At 37.3% G+C, this 17,736-nt stretch overlaps 1 protein-coding gene across 3 annotated transcripts in view; it reads left to right on the top strand.

Moving 5' to 3' along the window:
• wdr37 (WD repeat domain 37) overlaps positions 1–17,736 on the top strand; it is a 61,108-nt gene that overhangs the window by 18,206 nt on the left and 25,166 nt on the right. For all 3 annotated transcript variants that reach the window (XM_049480341.1, XM_049480340.1, XM_049480342.1), the window contains 6 exons: positions 7,453–7,588; positions 8,988–9,059; positions 9,618–9,662; positions 9,965–10,041; positions 10,954–11,188; positions 12,956–13,097. In XM_049480341.1, coding sequence (XP_049336298.1) covers positions 7,453–7,588; positions 8,988–9,059; positions 9,618–9,662; positions 9,965–10,041; positions 10,954–11,188; positions 12,956–13,097 — 707 coding nt within the window. The remainder of the gene's footprint in view (positions 1–7,452; positions 7,589–8,987; positions 9,060–9,617; positions 9,663–9,964; positions 10,042–10,953; positions 11,189–12,955; positions 13,098–17,736) is intronic.

Here is a 17,736-nt window from a genome sequence, read left to right as displayed (position 1 = left end):
CAGTCATTTTCAATTTCAAGTCTATTTTCATGATTTGCACCCGTGCCATTAAAATAGTGTCAGAGTTTAGGAAAATATTAACGCTGATGAGCGTGGTGGTCTGGAAGTGAGGTGTGTTTAGGTAAATATCTTGGTGTTTCTCTCTTGGCGGCAGGAAATAGAGGTACACCACTGACTGATTAAACCATGACAACAGTCAGTCACTCAGTCTTATTTTAGCCATACACGCATACACTCTTGCTTGTTAAACACACACACACAAGGACGTGCTGCAAACCCGTCTTTAAACTCAACAATGAACAGAATAAAGAATAAAAATGACATTACTGTTTCATTTAAATGAGCTGCTGGTGTATCTTCACAGCGTGAACGCTTAGGTCAGTATCCTCTGCTTAAACACACAAATGCGCAGTGCTGTTAAGATACGAATGCGCCAAAGTCAGAGCTCACCTGCCTCTTAAAGGGCACACATTACAAGTGGCACACTGATTGGTTTATTTCATGTTGCGCTCAAAAAACGCCCATGATTAATTAAGAGAATTAGTACATGCCTTTTGCTTGTTTAAAGCCACACAAGGCATATTTTATTGCACACTCTCGATACCAAAGACAATCTGACACCCCCTAAACAACCTGTGCGATTCACAGTTAACCAGTGCACAATAGATTGCTAAAATAGCTAAAATTGCTAAAATGTATTGTTCGGCCGACCCACATTTTTTCAGTTCTGATCTGGGTCTGATCTAGAAGGAATATATTTATGACAGATTATACCTGGACTCTAGAAGGGCTGCAAAACCAACATTTTTCAAAAATGTTAGTGGCTGATCATCAAGTCTGCTGGAAATTGATTTTGTTTTGACTAATGAACAAGCTGCACACTGGAATCTGGATTGCTAAGTGGATCAGCCATGTCTTTCTGACATTGGATAAAAGAATTACGCCAATATCAGACCCGAAACCAGTATAGGATCGAAAATCTGTCCCCTGTCACCCTGACCCGTATCACAGTAAACTCAGTTCTGTTCCCCTAAAATGCATCATTCACTGTTTCAACCTTTGTTTCTAATAGAACTCCTCCCATCACCCGAGTTCGCCTGGTCCAAATAAGCCTAGTCTGCATAGTAAGACTCAGGCTTGGTCTCTTTTTGTGGGTCTGAGAATGAGACTAGCCCCAGTCTGTGTTACAGTTTCCACATGGACCATAAAGAGGTGCAGAAAGACTGAGCTGTATTTGATGTCATTGATGCACCATTCCTTTCAGCAGCTTTTCCTAGAGAGCAGTAACCGGCGGCCGTGTGAAGACGTAGAGATCTGCTCTTCTGCTGCTGTGTTGATGACTTCACCTGGTCTGATGGAGCATGCTCAGCTCAGATTAGTCTTCTTAGGCTTGCTTAGTGGCTGGGTTAGATCACTTTTAATATGATTTAACCTTTTATGTTTTATACGTTGTTAAGCCATATGAAAGGAAATCACACTAATATACATATACAGGTGTAAATTTCCTATTTTCACTTGTGCATATTTGATTTGTTAAGGCTTTTTTAAATGAGTTTAACTGAGTAAGTTTTCTTTAAGTGTCTAGATATTTTGGAGTAGCTTCATAATGACATTTTGAAGCACAAAATAATAATTATGCACTTCTCATCATCACACAGCCAGAGGAAAGTGTCTGATTGAAATGCTATTGTAATAAAGATAATATACCTTACCCGTCTTACCTAGTAAGATAAAGGTTACCAGGAACAATAAAAGATTAAAACTTTAGACTGATACAGGCAATATGTATTGAGATAAACATATATAAGATATTTCATCCCATGCAGTTTGAATATTCCTGTAGTTTTTGCGCTAGAGGTGGAGTAGTAAATTCACGTCAAATAGTTGGGGGAGGGCTGGCAATGTGACTGGCTATTGCTTGGCATCTGTTTTTTCAAGGCAAGCTTTTGAGATGGCAGTAGTCTGTGGATAAGTATTGTCCTGTTGTAATAGCACACCAGAGTATACATTCAGAAAAGCTAGGGCCATTGGCTGCAGGACCTGATTAACGTAACTTTTGAGCTATCAAATTGAGAGTCAAAACTGTTAAAAAAAAAAAAAAACAAGCTTCAACGCAAACCAATCTAGTCCTCGCTGTTTAAAAACTGTTGCTTCTAAATGAAGCAGCCCAGCAGATTTATTGAAATACTTTTCTTAAGTTAACTAAACACAAATGTATAACATGCACCAAAGAATCACTACATTGCAGCAGGAGCGTGACACTAAAACAGTTTCTATGAGCCTTTTACTGCTTTATTTCCCAGTTTCTTGGCGGCTGTGTGTACAGGATTGTTAAATCAATGTATGGGCTTGTGAACAGTCTTTTGAACCATTGATCATTGCTAGATTAGATTTAACCAATGGGTTGACTCTACACTCAGCCCTAAGCATCTGAACACCACACAGGTCACATGATAACTACTGAAATATCAGAGTTTATAGTAAGCTATGTTAGAGAAAGGTTTTTAAAGAGTTACAGTGTGTTCTCACTATTTACAGTGGATTGTTTTGCCATCTCTTCTACAAGCTTGTTTCTGGTTGCACTTAAACCCCAAAGGAGACATTTAAGTGAAACGAAAATAAAGGTAAACCTAGTTTTGAACCATTTCTTTGTCATCTGTAGTTGCATTTTTAGTAGAGAAAAATAAATAGAAAATCTTAAATCTTATTTTTTATTAAAAAAAAATGTGTAGCTCAATAAATATTGCCTGTATTAGTCTAAATATTTTATCCTTTATTAGGGGTGTGACGAGATCTCGTGGCACGAAATCTCGCGAGATTAGCGTGACAGTGTTTCTCGTCAAGCTTAAATCTGTCTCGTGCAAAAAAAAATTAATGTGGACTTTTTAGGAGGGATCTGGCAACACAGTAGCGATAGCAGCGAGTGTGGTGGCTGAGCAGTGAGAGCAGCTCTCAGCAGAAGAGGAAAATTAGGGTATTTGTATAGAAGATGCTTCTGCTACTTTTAAGTTGTATGTCTGGCTGCATTTTGGCTCCAGTGGAAACAATAAACGGTAACAGAGTGACCAACAAGACACAAACCATATATAAATACTGTACGTAAATCCAACACGTGACTGTTTCATAGGCAGCTGTACTAATCCCTTAACTCTGTACTGTATTTAAAACAATGTTCTGTCTCTGTGTGCACTTCAAGCATAGGCTTAATATGACTGGTTATGGTTATGCATAGTTAAATTACAAAAGATTTAGGAGTAAAAAATACAAACCATAGTTTAATATGACTGGTTGTGGTTTGCACTTATTGTTTGCACTATATAAGACCTAGAAAAGTTTTATTTTATTTTTTTTTCTTATTCTTATTTCTATTTTTTATAAAATCAATGTGTGAGAGAAACCAGTCTGTTAAGTGTGCGTTATAGGATTTTGTCAAATAAAACTCTAGTTTTCAAGCCATTTTTCATTTTTGACGTTTTCTTTAAATTTTATTTTTAAATCTCGTCTCGTCTCGTTCTCGTGAACCCAGTATCGTGTCTCGTCTCGTCTCGTGATACTAGTGTCTCGTCACACCCATATAATTTATTGGTCTTAGTAACTTTTTTTCTGTCTTTCTAAAAAGCACTGCAATCCAACATTTCCTTCTGGGTGCTACTATTTTATTTGATGATTAGTGATGTTTATTCAGCAGCAGGTGAACGGCCTCAGTCAGAGGTTGCTGTGCACATTGCCCCACTGAGCTCTATCTGAAGTGAACGTAGCAGTGCTGTACTAGTCTAGCTAGCCTGCGTACTGGCTTGCTTGCTTACCTCTTGCAGTCCTGTGATTGCTTTGAAGTCATTTGTCTCTTAGTTTAAATTAAATATGTAGATTTATTAGTGATCATTAACACCACAAGGTGTACCTCAATACTTCTTTTGCTGCTGTTATTTTATATTTTTTTCCCAAGCAGAGGCGTATTGTAATAACTCTGATTGTTACAAAGGTCTTTTTACCTCTTCTCTGGACATGTTTGTGTTGCTTTAAGAACAGGGTTGGGGTTTAATATGAAGCACTGTTTGTTGCTGATCACTGAAAATCTTAGTCCTGGAGATAAATGTGTCCAGATAAAAGTATGGATAGTACCCCAACCCAACTCTTCTTTTTTTACCTTATTAAAGGCCCAGCACAGTATTTAGTTTTAAAGCCTTTCTTGCGTTTAAATCAACCCTGTCGTTAACCACTGTTATATGAATTATAGTTACACTTATTTATTACCGATGTACACATTGAACACAGCATTGACTAATATTTATTCAGAATTGATTTTATAAAGCTTTTTTTTGTGTTTCATGAACTGTGAAATCCACTCTACCTTCCACATCATTCAGGCCCAGTCCAAATATTTTTGAATATTTATTTAGGAATCTAGGTTTTTCTGTCTTAAGCAGCATTTCTAAAAATCTCAGAGCCCACATGACAAAACAGAACTAGGCCAGCGGCCCCAATAGGTGGTATTAACACCTCACACGTTTGATTTCTGGAGCACTTAAAGCCAGTTTGTGCTTCTTCTTTGAATCTATGCTAATAGGGCCTAGATTCAAAGATGAATGAAACTAAAGAAACAATAGCAAATGTCAACTTTGTATGAATTGAAACTGCTGCAGCTACATTTAACAATAGCAAAAAATAAATAAATAAAAGAAGCAAAAATACATTTAGGGCACATATTTTATAACTAAATAAAAGTGCAATTTGTAATTTGTATTATTATTATTTTATTGCGTGATTCCGTCCATGTTCTCAGCATTGCAGAAATTATAGGACCCTCCATAGGTCAAGCTGTACTCTGACACATCCCTAGAAATGTAATTATGTGTTGCAGAGACGCATTGACAGCAACTGTGATTGCGCTCCCACCTACATGATCTTTTACTCTTCAATGCAAACTGCAGAGTTACAGAAACACGCCAATGCACAAATATAAACACTCACAACAGTGTACGCCACTTGTGCTGGCAGACTTTATATTAGTTTTTAGGAAGCAGCGTAATGGCCAAAGCAGACCTGAATATAACACCAAGCTAAAGCCTGTTTTTTTATTTTTTTTAAATAAGTCTCTAGACTAAACATTTTTTTCATACGGTTTTTGTTTTAATTTGTTGTGCTAATGTACAGTAGCTGTCTCTGTCGCTGTCTAGCTGTTTTTTGTGTCTTTCCTTATCCGCCTGCAGCAACTGCTCACATTATGTATATGTATGTAGGGTTATATATATATATATATATATATATATATATATATATATATATATATATATATATATGTGTGTGTTTTGTTTTATTCATCAACTGAAGATTTTCTCATAAATCTCTACCCTGAAAAGTGTTCCAGGCCCAAGCCCAGTTCTTTAACGTTTAAGCCATGGCTAAGGCAGCTGTATAAAAGCCTACATTTTATTTAAATATTCAGATGGATGTGTACTCATCTTTATCAGTGGGTTACATTAGAGTTTGCTAATTATATTTTTTGCTCTAAGATTGGAAGTAAGTTACAGCTCTGGAAACAAAATTGAGACCACGTTTGTTGCTGAATCAGTTTCTCTGATTTTGCTATTTATAGGTACATGTTTGAGTAAAATAAACGTTGTTGCTTTATCCTATAACTTACGGACAACATTTCTCCCATGAATGAAAATAGTCATTTAGTGCATTTATTTGCAGAAAATGAGAAATGGCTGAAATGGCAAAAAAAATGCAGAGCTTTCAGACCTCAAATAATGCAAAGAAAACAAGTTCATATTCATAAAGTTTAAAGAGTTCAGAAATCAATATTTGGTGGAATAACCCTGTTTTTTAATCATAGTTTTTATGCATTGTGGCATGTTCTCCTCCACCAGTCTTACACACTGCTTTTGGATAACTTTGTGCTACTCACTCCTGGTGCAAAAATTCAAGCAGTTCAGCTTGGTTTGATGGCTTGTGATCATCCGTCTTCCTCTTGATTATATTCCAGAGGTTTTCAATGTGGTAAAATCAAAGACACTTATCATTTTTAAGTGATCTCTTATTTTTTTTCAAGAGCTGTAGATCCTTTTGCTTTAAGGCTTCAGTTTTAACTAGCCTCTGTCTTCTTGTCCTCAGTTGTTCGCCCCAGAAAATCCTCATTATCTTCTTAAGGGTCATTTCAGTACTTTATTAGCTGAAGTGAAGTAGGTTAGAGGAGTCCTTGGAGAAGCGAGGGATCGAGTGAACACACAGAGCAGCTTTAGCAGCAGAACATAACCAGCAATCCTCCACATCTACCACCTGAAATCAGTCAGTTTGGACTGGATTTAAAGAATAACTGTGCTGGGTCTTGTTTTATTAGAATTTTGTGATTATTTATCTATTAATTTATTGATTTATTGGTTGTGCTCTTTCTATGTAATAGCGCTCTATTAGCTTTGTGTTTTCATTCTGTATTTTACATAATACATTTTTCTTTTATTAAAAATAACTATTTATGCAGTACAGGCCAAAAGTTTGGACACCTTCTCTTTTTCAATGCGTTTTCTTTATTTTCATGACTATTTACATTGTAGATTCTCACTGAAGCATCAAAACTATGAATGAACACACGTGGATTTTTATGTACTTAACAAAAAAAAAATTGAAATAACTAAAAAAACATGTTTTATATTCTAGTTTCTTCAAAATAGCCACCCTTTGCTCTGATTACTGCTTTGCACACTCTTGGCATCATTCTCTCAATGAGCTTCAAGAGGTGGTCACCTGAAATTAAAAGTTTTCCAATAATCTTGAAGGAAGGAGTTCCCAGAGGTGTTTTTTAGCACTTGTTGACCCTTTGCCTTCTTCACTCTGTGCTCCAGCTCACCCCAAACCATCTGGATTGGGTTCAGGTCTGGTGACTGTGGAGGTTCAGCTCTTTTTTTGTTAAGTACATAAAATTCCACTTGTGTTCATTCATAGTTTTGATGCTTCAGTGAGAATCTACAATGTAAATAGTGATGAAAATAAAGAAAACGCATTGAAAAAGAGAAGGTGTGTCCAAACTTTTAGCCTGTACTTTATATCTTATTTTTATCATGTGCAGCGGTTTATTTTGATTTCGTTTTGCCTCATACCTCCACACTCTTGGTTTAATTTAAGCTCCCATTGCTGAAGTATTGATCCCAGTCGGAGGCCGCACTTATCTCCTATAGGCTGCACCACAGCGTGAGAGCTATTGTAACTGTGAATACTCTCAAAGCAACCACCTGCAGTGTGTGAATACGCTGCTGTAGTAGCACCACGTGTAGTGTGTATGTGTGTTGAGAGTGTGTACATTTGCCAGTGGTGTGTTCTTTTGCTGAGGTGGCCCCTGGCTTCTGCGCTGCTTCTGTAGCTCCTCTGCTAAGTGTGTAAGTGTGTGTGTGTGTGAGTGTATTTGTGTTTATGTGTGTGTTCGGGTTCTCACCATGTTTGTAATCGTCTTAGATCGTGTCCAGTTTCAAAGCCACCACCTCCCGGGCGGTTTGCCAGCTGGTGAAGGAGTATGTGGGCCACAGGGACGGGATATGGGACCTGAGTGTGACCAGGACGCAGCCACTTGTCCTGGGCACGGCCTCTGCAGGTACAGACATCCACTTAGAACTGTTCTCTTTTAGGATAAACTTGATTTAACCCTTGAACTCTAGGCTGTTTTGCAGTGTTTTTTCTCAGTTTTTGTCGGCTCCTCTTTCAGGTCTTATAACACAGTAATTATATCAGACAGACACATGCTCTGATCTCTTTTACTCCAGAAGACATACGGCTGCTCAAAAATATAATCATTTAAAATGTAAAAGGAAGCAGAATTGTTCTATTTTCCTGGAACTGATCATGTTTTGGTCAAAATTTTACCAAGCGCCTGTTTTTATTTTACTTATTTTTGAATGGATAGACTTTAAATATATTCACACCTAAGATATAAAAATGTTTAGACTAGAGTGTTTATGAGTTGAAAGCATAAGAATATTGATAATAGTTCATTACATGGCTTATTATTACTTTAATAAAATACATGGAGAAACAGCATCAGGCGGAGTTATTTTTCTTGGTAATCAATAATCACACCTCTAGGATACATGTAGATACTAAAAACCTGACACTCAGAGCAGCCTATGCCTTTTAGTATTTTAATCAGGACACACAAAGAAAACTATATACAAAAATGTATTTTTTTGTCTAAATAAAGAAAAATGTTTAGTGCAAAATAACTACTTTTACTTCTAGTAAAAATGTGCAAATAAAATAAAAACTATATAAAGTAGTGGGATACCTAGCTTTAGTTTAAGTAAAAAAAAAAAAAAAAAAAACTTTAGTGCAGTTTGAGTGCAGGTAGTTTCACACTTTATATACTTTATACACTTTATATATAATATTGTTTGGGGAAGGAGATCTCACTTTTTTAGGTGTTTTTCTCAATGGGTTTCTTTTAGATGCTTTACCGCACTGGGATGTCATTGCTATTTTTTGAAAGAATTAGTTCCGCCCTTTCTAACCATATATGGATTATGTTGATGTGTTAAAATGCTTCTGATTTTATAATAAGCTTTTACTGAAGGTAATGCTATTAGATTTTTTTTTTCCTGATGTACTGATCAAATGTTTTTACTAATCAAGTGACACAACATACTAACCATACATACAAACCTAACTCCTGTGGCATCAATTTTAGAAAAAAAAAGCATAAAAATGAATATTCTGAATTATTATTAAATATAATTACGAATTATAAAATAATTAAAATCAACGTCAGGGCCTAGACTTTCAGCATATCAAATTACAGATTGTAAAGACTACTTATGACTTGTACCTTGCTAAAAGAATAGAAACTAATGTAGAGACATTAATATTATTATTAAACATAATGTAAACATCAATTATTGAACAATCATTTCAGCAAATAAATCTCCTAACAGAATGAGTTAGATATAATTGATATATAATTCTCTCTTGTGTTTTTTTTTTTTTTTTCTTTTCATTTTTAGATCACTGTGCCATGCTGTGGAGCATTGAGACCGGGAAGTGTCTGCTTAAGTATGCTGGCCATGCTGGATCAGGTGAGCCATGTATTAAATCGTAATGCCTGTGCAGATTTTGATTTTGCCTGATGGTGTTGCTACCGGTAGCCTAGCCTTCGGCTCCCCGCCTCGAGACACCTTGCAAAATCTCAACACTGTATTATCTAACAGAAACACTGGAGCATTAATAAGCAGCAGGTTATAAATGTAACTAACTGATGGTAATCACAGCAGCCCTGTAACAGATCATGAGCAGAAAATGCTCCTTACCCTGTGAGCTTCTTAAACTGGCAGCCCAAGTAATTAACCTACTTTTCCCTTTTAAACTTTACTCTCGTGACTTTTCCTGGTAGACCATGTTGCAGAACTGTTCGCAGTATTTAACATTATTTGTGTACATAGCCTATTTAATTAAATGTACAGTCAGGTGTGCTCGAAATTACGGAAATTGCAGTAGTGTACTGTATAAAGTAAACTGTATTCTGACTTCTTGTAGCATAAAATTGATAATGATAACAGAAGTCAGAGTTACACCCTTATTGTAAAATGTGATATAATTTTGTTTTTGTGTGTTTTTTTTTTTTTTTTTTTTTGCAGTTAACTCAATCAAGTTTCATCCCACAGAGCAGATGGCTCTAACAGGTTGGCCTTTCTAAATTTATTCCTACTGATAATCTTCGTTTTTACTATGCTTTTATTCTGTGACTTGAGGCAATCGAATTTAGTCAGTCTAGTGTTTTTACCAGTTCAACAGTTACATTTACTGATTTACTGAGGGATTTTCTTTTCTTCTCCTTCATTCTTAAAGAGTCTCCCTTTTATCACTTCACCCCTGTTTTCCCTCTCTCTTTATCTCAGTAGCTTTGATGCTGTGATAGATGGAAGTTTGTTCATTTTTGTAGTTTCATCATATGATGTGTGTGTGTGTGTGTGTCTCCTGACAGCTTCTGGCGACCAGACGGCTCACATCTGGCGCTACATGGTGCAGCTGCCTCTGCCTCAGCCGCCAGCCGACATCAGTGTAAGTATTTAAACCACACCCTTCTCTCACTGTACCTCTGTTTTCTTTCTTTCTTTCTTTCTTTCTTTCTTTGCAATTTTCTCTCTCACACTCTCTTGTGTTGTCTTTTGGCCACTCTTATTTTTTTGCATTTTCTTTTTTGCTCTGTATTGCACCTTTTCCCTCTTGTGTACTCTCACACTTTTCTATCTTACTTGCTCACTCTTGTATTCTCCCTCATTCATTCTCGTGCATTCTCTTTGCACGTTCTCTTGCATTCTTACTCTCCAAGATGCAGCTCTCTTAGCTTTATTGGTGTGCCTGTAATGACAAGAATATTGCATAAGCATTACAGCAGTAACGTCAAAAAGGACCCTAAAATTAAACTACAATACTTACAAAATAAGTGTTGTGAACAGTTGTGAATAAAGAGAACAATAATAATACAAAAAATGTTCCTACAAACTGTATACAATCTATATTCAAAGTTATTTGTGTGTATATACACACACACACACACACAAACACACACACACGTCACTATGGTGATGCAGGTGTTACACACTGTCTCTCAGGTGATGCATGCTGATACATACTGTGCAGCCAGAAAAGCATGTTCTCACTTGTGTTTTTTCTCTCACTTTTTCTCTTGTGCTCTTTTTCTTTCTTGCACACTCTCTTTTGTACTTTTTTCCCTGCTCTCTCACTCTTTCCCTCTCTCTTTCCCTCTAAAAGCATCCTTTGTTCTGTGAAACAATAAGACCTGTTTTCCATCACATTCCAAGACCATCCTTAATCTTATCACATTGCGAAATGTGCGTGACCTTCCAAACCAAGCATCACATTATTCATCTGGGATTCATGTGGGAATGGGAATGAATGGAGGTCATGTGATTTGTGTAGTGTTGTTCACTGCTCTCTCTTTCTCCTCAGGCCTCTCTGGATGATGATGTGGATTTCTCTGATAAAGACGAGGCAGATGGAGAAGCCGATGGGCCGAATGAGTGTCCCACAGTGCGCGTGGCAACCACTACCCTGAAGAGCCACCAGGGCGTAGTGATTGCTGCTGACTGGCTGGTTGGTGGGAAGCAGGTGGTCACTGCGTCGTGGGACAGAGCCGCTAACCTGTACGACGTGGAGACCTCCGAGCTGGTACACACACTCACAGGTTAGAGACTGATGGTTATTTTGTCCCTTTTTTGGAGGGTTAATTTTAACATTAGCTGATGCTATGATATACCGTTACCTAGGTCTGGACAATAAATGTATCAATAACAGTAATATCATTTTTGTGGTATTTTGATGTGTATTGTACAGAATTTGTCATCTAATCTGTTCCACCACCTCAATCAATTCCACTACATACGATATTTTCCTTATTCTGGCTGAAGCACTTTTATATCTTATGTTTTAAGTTATGTGAGTTATTTATAGATGATAGGGCTGCAAAGATTAGTCAATATATTCGACAATGTTGATTATTTAAATTTGTCGCCTACAAATTTCATTGTCGACTAATTGTTAATTTGTAACAGTACCGAATTACACAAAGTGTTGGGAACCGAAACACAAAGGGAGATTGGTAAATGGCTCACTCACACAGGTTACAGTCAACTTAGTTTGTTCTCCAAGTGCCCAAACACAACAGATTACATATTTACTCACTAAATATCAGAAATGTCCACATTTAAACAACATCTGAATATTTATATGGCTTTTAAATCTCATGTTCAGCTGTTTCTATCATTTTTTTAGAGATGGAGAACGTAGCAGAAATAATCGTTGACTAATCTATTCATCATAAAAATAATCATTAGATTAGTCGACAACCAAAATAATCATTAGTTGCAGCCCTAGTAGATGATAAAGCCTGTAGGTTTGTTTATTTGACAGGGATATCATGTTCCTTTTATGTATATGAAGGCTTTTTGTATTTTGTATTTTTGTATTTATTCAGTTTGAAGCGCTTTAGTTTTAATCGGTTAAATTTGTTTACAAAATAGTTGAAAGCTCTGCCTCTGTTGTAATTTAAAGTTATTTATATTGGTAATATGTATATAGGTTATAGGTTTATGTTTGACAGGGATGTCATGTTGTTTTTATTTTGCTATATGCAAATAAAAGTGAGCATTGATTTATTTTGACCATTTTTTATTTCTAAAGTATTATATAGTTTTTGTGAGAGGAAGCTTCAAAGACGTAAATTAAATTTTCAGACAGTAGGTACATATTTCCTTTGCAGAGATTCTTAGCAGTTTTTCTAAGGCCTTCAAAGTATTTCTATCGATATAGAAATCATATCGTATCGACCGTAATTGAGGAATATATGGAGAAATAAATTTTGGTCATATCGTCCAGCACTATATTTAAGTTATGTGTAGTTGTTAAGGCCTATAGGTTTGTTTATTTTACAGAGATATAATATTCCTTTTATGTATATGGAGGCTTTTTGTATTCTTTATCCTGGTTGATGTTCTATTTTTTTTAATCGGTTAAATTTGTTTGCAAAAAAATAAGAAGCTCTGCTTCTGTTGTAATTTAAAGTTACTTATGTTGGTAATATGTATATAGTTTATAGGTTTATGTTTTACAGGGATGTCATGTGTTTTTATTTTTGCTATATGCAAGTAAAAGTGAGCATTGATTTATTTTGACCATTTTTATTTCTAAAATATTATATAGTTTTTTGTGAAAGGAAGCTTCAAAGACTTAAATTAAAATTCCAGACAGTAGTAGGTACAGTTTTCTATTACATAGATTCTTAGCAGTTTTTTTAAGGCCTTCAAAGTATTTCTATCGATATAGAATGATATTGTGTAGACCACAATTAAGGAAAATATTCATTTTGCCCATATCTTTTAGCACTACCTTTACCCATAGTGATCAAGTGTGTTTGACTCTTTTTCCTCGTATGTGTGTGTGTGTGTGTTTGCAGGTCATGATCAGGAGCTGACCCATTGCTGCACCCACCCCACCCAGAGGCTGGTGGTCACCTCGTCCCGTGACACCACCTTCCGGCTGTGGGACTTCAGAGATCCCTCCATCCACTCGGTCAATGTCTTTCAGGGCCACACTGAGTAAGTACCCTGTCCTGCATTACACCCCAGAGCACCACCATTGATTTTGATTCCGAGTCCTAATCCGATACTTTGCCAAAGCAGTATATTAAAAAAAAAGAACATATTTTTATATATTTTTATTCAATTTTAATAATATAATATATAAATATAAAAACAGTATTTCAGTGCGTTTTTACACCTGTAGTTGTTTTTTTATGGTCCGGATCAGTTGATGAGTTTGTTTATTAGGAGCGTTTCTCTCTCTGTTTGGTTTGCTTTCACACAGGCATGAACCTAAACTCACCATAATATGCACCAATAAACCACACAAGCACACTGTCTCCTCTGATTGGTCAGAGCTCTCTGGCACCGGAGCAAGAATGTAAATATAGTGAGAAGATTCAGTGTTCCAGTGTGTGATCTGTGCAGTGTGAAGCTGCTTTAACACAGAACTCTGAGCTTTTAAGCACAATATTTTTTTTTAATGGGACGTGCAGCACAGATGTTCATGTAGTAAACGGAATCGCGTAGCTGCAAGTAGTGAACACTGCACATACCACACATGTAAACAGCATGGAGCAGCAGAGAGGGTGTCCAACCATCTGCATCTCAGAGGCACACTGCTGCTGCTGCAGCTCAGCCAATCAGCTCTCCCTCCTGCCCTGCCTCTAAACCCATACATCACCCAGTGCCGCTCCCAAACTACCCCTCCCATTTTTTATTTATTTATTTATTTTTTTTTTTTTTTTTTGCATATTTCAAATTTGAGCTGAGAGTTGAGTCAGCGAAAATCATGGGGTTTAGTGCCTCTTTAAGCTTGATTTTAGATATTACTTTTTCAGACATTACCTGGAGGAGCTGTATGTGTTAACATAAATGTATAAGTCGGTCATACTGCATATTACTTGGATTTTTCTTCCACCCAGGCTTCTATAAGAAAGTCTGGCTAATGTCTGAGTGAGCACATGTGTGAGAATTTCTGAGAATTCACAGTGGGGGTGTTGATGCTGTTTTTTTTTTTTGCGATCTGTACAAAAACATAAAACTCTGCTATTCTTTTTCATCACGCTGTGCCTTCTGCATATGCTACAGATGTGACACACCTATGCCTTCATCAAATGGAACATTTCATGTAGCGTGGATAATTACAGATACAGAAGATCTCCTATGTGAAAATGCCATTGTTTTTTGTGTTTTTTTGGGGGGTTTATTTCTGTCTGTGTTGGTAAATGTCATTTCCAAACTGTGCATTTGCTTTAGGGGCAAGTTTTAGACAGGCCCTAGTAATGACAGTGCTGTATAGTTCAGGACTAAGCTTTATCTTTTTCAAAGAAACCAGCCCTATAGTAAGTCAGGGTTCATATGGGTGCTTGAAATACTGGAAAATGCTTTAATTTTAATGTTCTGTGTTCCAGGCCTGGAAAGTGCTGGAATTTTGGAGAAAGTGCTTGAAAATGCTTGAAATTCTAACTACATTTACTTTATAATCAATAACTATCTGATTAAAAAGGCTTTAATTTCTTCTCCTTCTGCTGTAAACAAACACAATTCTGGTTGTGTTTATGTAAACATAATACCATCTCCTGCATCCCCGAATTTGAGATAATACAGTAACTGCTCAATCAAAGGAATAGGGTAAACATTCTGTGAAGAACATTGGTATTTAAATTGTGTGAAACTGACACCAATAAATCCATAGCTCTTGCTATTTACTTACTTAGAAGTATTTTTATTCTCAGTAGCATAGTCACTGTGCAGTGTGGAGAATAGTTTCACGATATATTGATTATCCACAGCTGAAAGGTGTTGAAAAAACACTGAAAGTGCTTGAGAAGTGCTTGAATTTTACCTTGTAAAAGGTGTATGGAGTGTACATGTGTTTATTATTAAAACTCATTATTTGTATTGATCTTAAAATAATGTATTACCAATTTCACAGTCTCATTTCTTACCAGCAGGTGGCACTGCAGCATCTAAAAAGCACTAAATAACAAACCCGTAATCCCAAACACACTCCAGCTTGCAAAGCGCACATCCACATTAATTCCCTGCGATCTGAAGAGCAGCAGCAAAGCCTTCCATTTGCCTGCTATGTATAATTTAGTGGCAGCTCTCAGTTCTGATGGCAGAAAACTGCTCAATTATCAGCGCTGCTTTTCTAATCCCTCATGCCGGGTAATTTGGCTTCTTCAGAACCGGTAGAAACTCCATTTCCAGACGCTTTATGTGAAAAATATCAGCCTGTCAGCTCCCCTGGCCGGAAGTTTGAGTGGCGCATGCTCGTTAGGGTCCCGGCTGGAGGGGCCGCCCCAGCCTTTGATCGGTGCGGATTACATGCCGCTCGTTACATCGAAGGCCGACATGCATAATTCCGTCAGATCCCGCAGTAATGCTCTCCAATAGACAATCAGTGTAATGAGATTAGCCGCCGTGCCACAGGGCGTTTCCCACTGTCACAGCACTCAAAGCTGAGTCAATTACTCACACTCTCACACTCTCTGTGCCACGCCAAGCAGTTCACAGCCAGTCTGCAGGGACTCAGATACTGTACACTATTGTTTAATGACAATAAATGTATGATGTGTGAAGTGCATTAAGAGCTAAATTCTAGTCTGTACAGTAAAACAGCAGCAAAATAGAACAGCAGAATAGAAATACAGTGCCCTCCATAATTATTGTTCTTTAGCTTCTCATAAATTGAGTTTTGTTCAAAATAATATAGGACCACGATGGAAAAAAAGAGTAAAATACAACCTTTAACTCAAGTGAATTTATTCAGTAGGAAAAAAATCCCACATTAAGAAATAATTATTTAACATCAAATCATGTGTGCCACAATTATTAGCACCCCTGATGTTAATACTTTGTACAACCCCCTTTTGCCAACAAAACAGCACCTAATCTTCTCCTGTAATGTTTCACAAGATGGGAGAATACAGAAAGAGGGATCTTTGACCATTCCTCTTTGCACATTCTCTCTAAATCATCCAACGACCTGGGTCCTCTCCTCTGCACTCTCCTCTTCAGCTCACCCCACAGGTTTTCAATGGGGTTGAGGTCTGGGGACTGAGATGGCCATGGGAGGAGCTTGATTCTGTGTGCGGTGAACCATTTCTGTGTAGATTTGGCCACATGTTTAGGGTCATTATCTTGCTGAAAGACCCAGTGACGACCCACCTTCAGCTTTCGGGCAGAAGCCACCAGATTTTGTTTTAAAATGTCCTGGTATTTTAGAGCATTCATGATGCCATGCACCCTAACAAGGTTCCTAGGGCCTTTAGAAGAGAAACAGGCCCACAGCATCACTGATCCCCCGCCGTATTTCACAGTGGGCATGAGGTGCTTTTCTGCATACTCAGCTCTTGTGTTACGCCAGACCCACTTAGAGCATTTGTTGCCAAAAAGCTCTATCTTTGTTTCATCTGACCAAAGCACACGGTCCCAGTTGAAGTCCCAGTACCGCTTAGCAAACTCCAAACGTTTGCGTTTATGATTGTGAGTGAGAAATGGTTTCTTCCGTGCATGCCTCCCAAACAGCTTGTTGGCATGTAGATAGCGCCTGATGGTTGTTTTGGAGACTTTGTGACCCCAAGAAGCTACCATTTGTTGCAATTCTGTAACAGTGAGCTTTGGAGAACTTTTTATTTCTCTTATCATCCTCCTCACTGTGCGTGGTGGCAAAATAAACTTGCGTCCTCGTCCAGGCTTGTTTACCACTGTTCCAGTTGTTTTAAACTTCTTAATAATTCCTCTGACGGTAGATATGGACAGGTGTAGGCGAGTAGCGATTTTCTTGTAGCCATTGCCTGACTTGTGAAGGTCAACACACATCTGCCTCACTTGAATGGTATGTTCCTTTGTCTTTCCCATGTTGAAGATAAATGGCCTCTGTGTCACGTCATATTTATACCCCAGGGAAACAGGAAGTTGTGAATTACTAATTAAATGTTCCTACATACTCTGATCAACTTCGTAAACTACTGTAGAAGTGACAGAAATACTTTTATTAAATTTATTTCCTAAGAATTGTTAGGGGTGCCAATAATTGTGGAACAGGTGATTTTATGAAGAATAATTATTTCTTAGTCAGGGATTTTATTTCTCCCTTAAAATTTACTTGAGTTAAAGGTTGGACTTTACTTTTTTTTCCCATCGTGGTCCTATATTATTTTGAACAAAACTCAATTTATGAGAAGCTAAAGAACACATCTTAACCAGGGGTGCCAATAATTATGGAGGGCACTGTATATAACAGGTCAGCAATGGTGTGAAATATCATATCACAGCTTAACTGACTGACCATGTCAGTGGTAATTTCGAAATAAATCTTAACTAAATTTAATCAGTTTAATGAAGATGGGCTTTGTGTAAAGTTGGATGATTACTAGGGGTGTCACGATTTCGATACTTTATCGAAATCGATCGAAATTGCGTCATGGTCTCGAGCCTCGAAGTCAAAAAGAGGATCGATGATCCCTCTCGCAAATGGCGCAGCACCCTACGCAAATGGCGCAGCACACTGTAGCCGACGCCGGCGACATTGTGACTGCTCAAAGAGCATGTCTTTCTCCAGAGAATGTGGACATTTTCATCTTCTTAAAGAAAAACTTAAAAATATAAAAATAACAGTTTTTTTTTGTCTAGCCTCAAATATGTT

Source organism: Astyanax mexicanus, chromosome 6 (genome assembly GCF_023375975.1).
Source record: "Astyanax mexicanus isolate ESR-SI-001 chromosome 6, AstMex3_surface, whole genome shotgun sequence".
Taxonomy (NCBI): domain Eukaryota; kingdom Metazoa; phylum Chordata; class Actinopteri; order Characiformes; family Acestrorhamphidae; genus Astyanax; species Astyanax mexicanus.
Note: the sequence above shows the minus strand (reverse complement) of the source record. Positions and strands in the feature narration are given on the sequence as shown.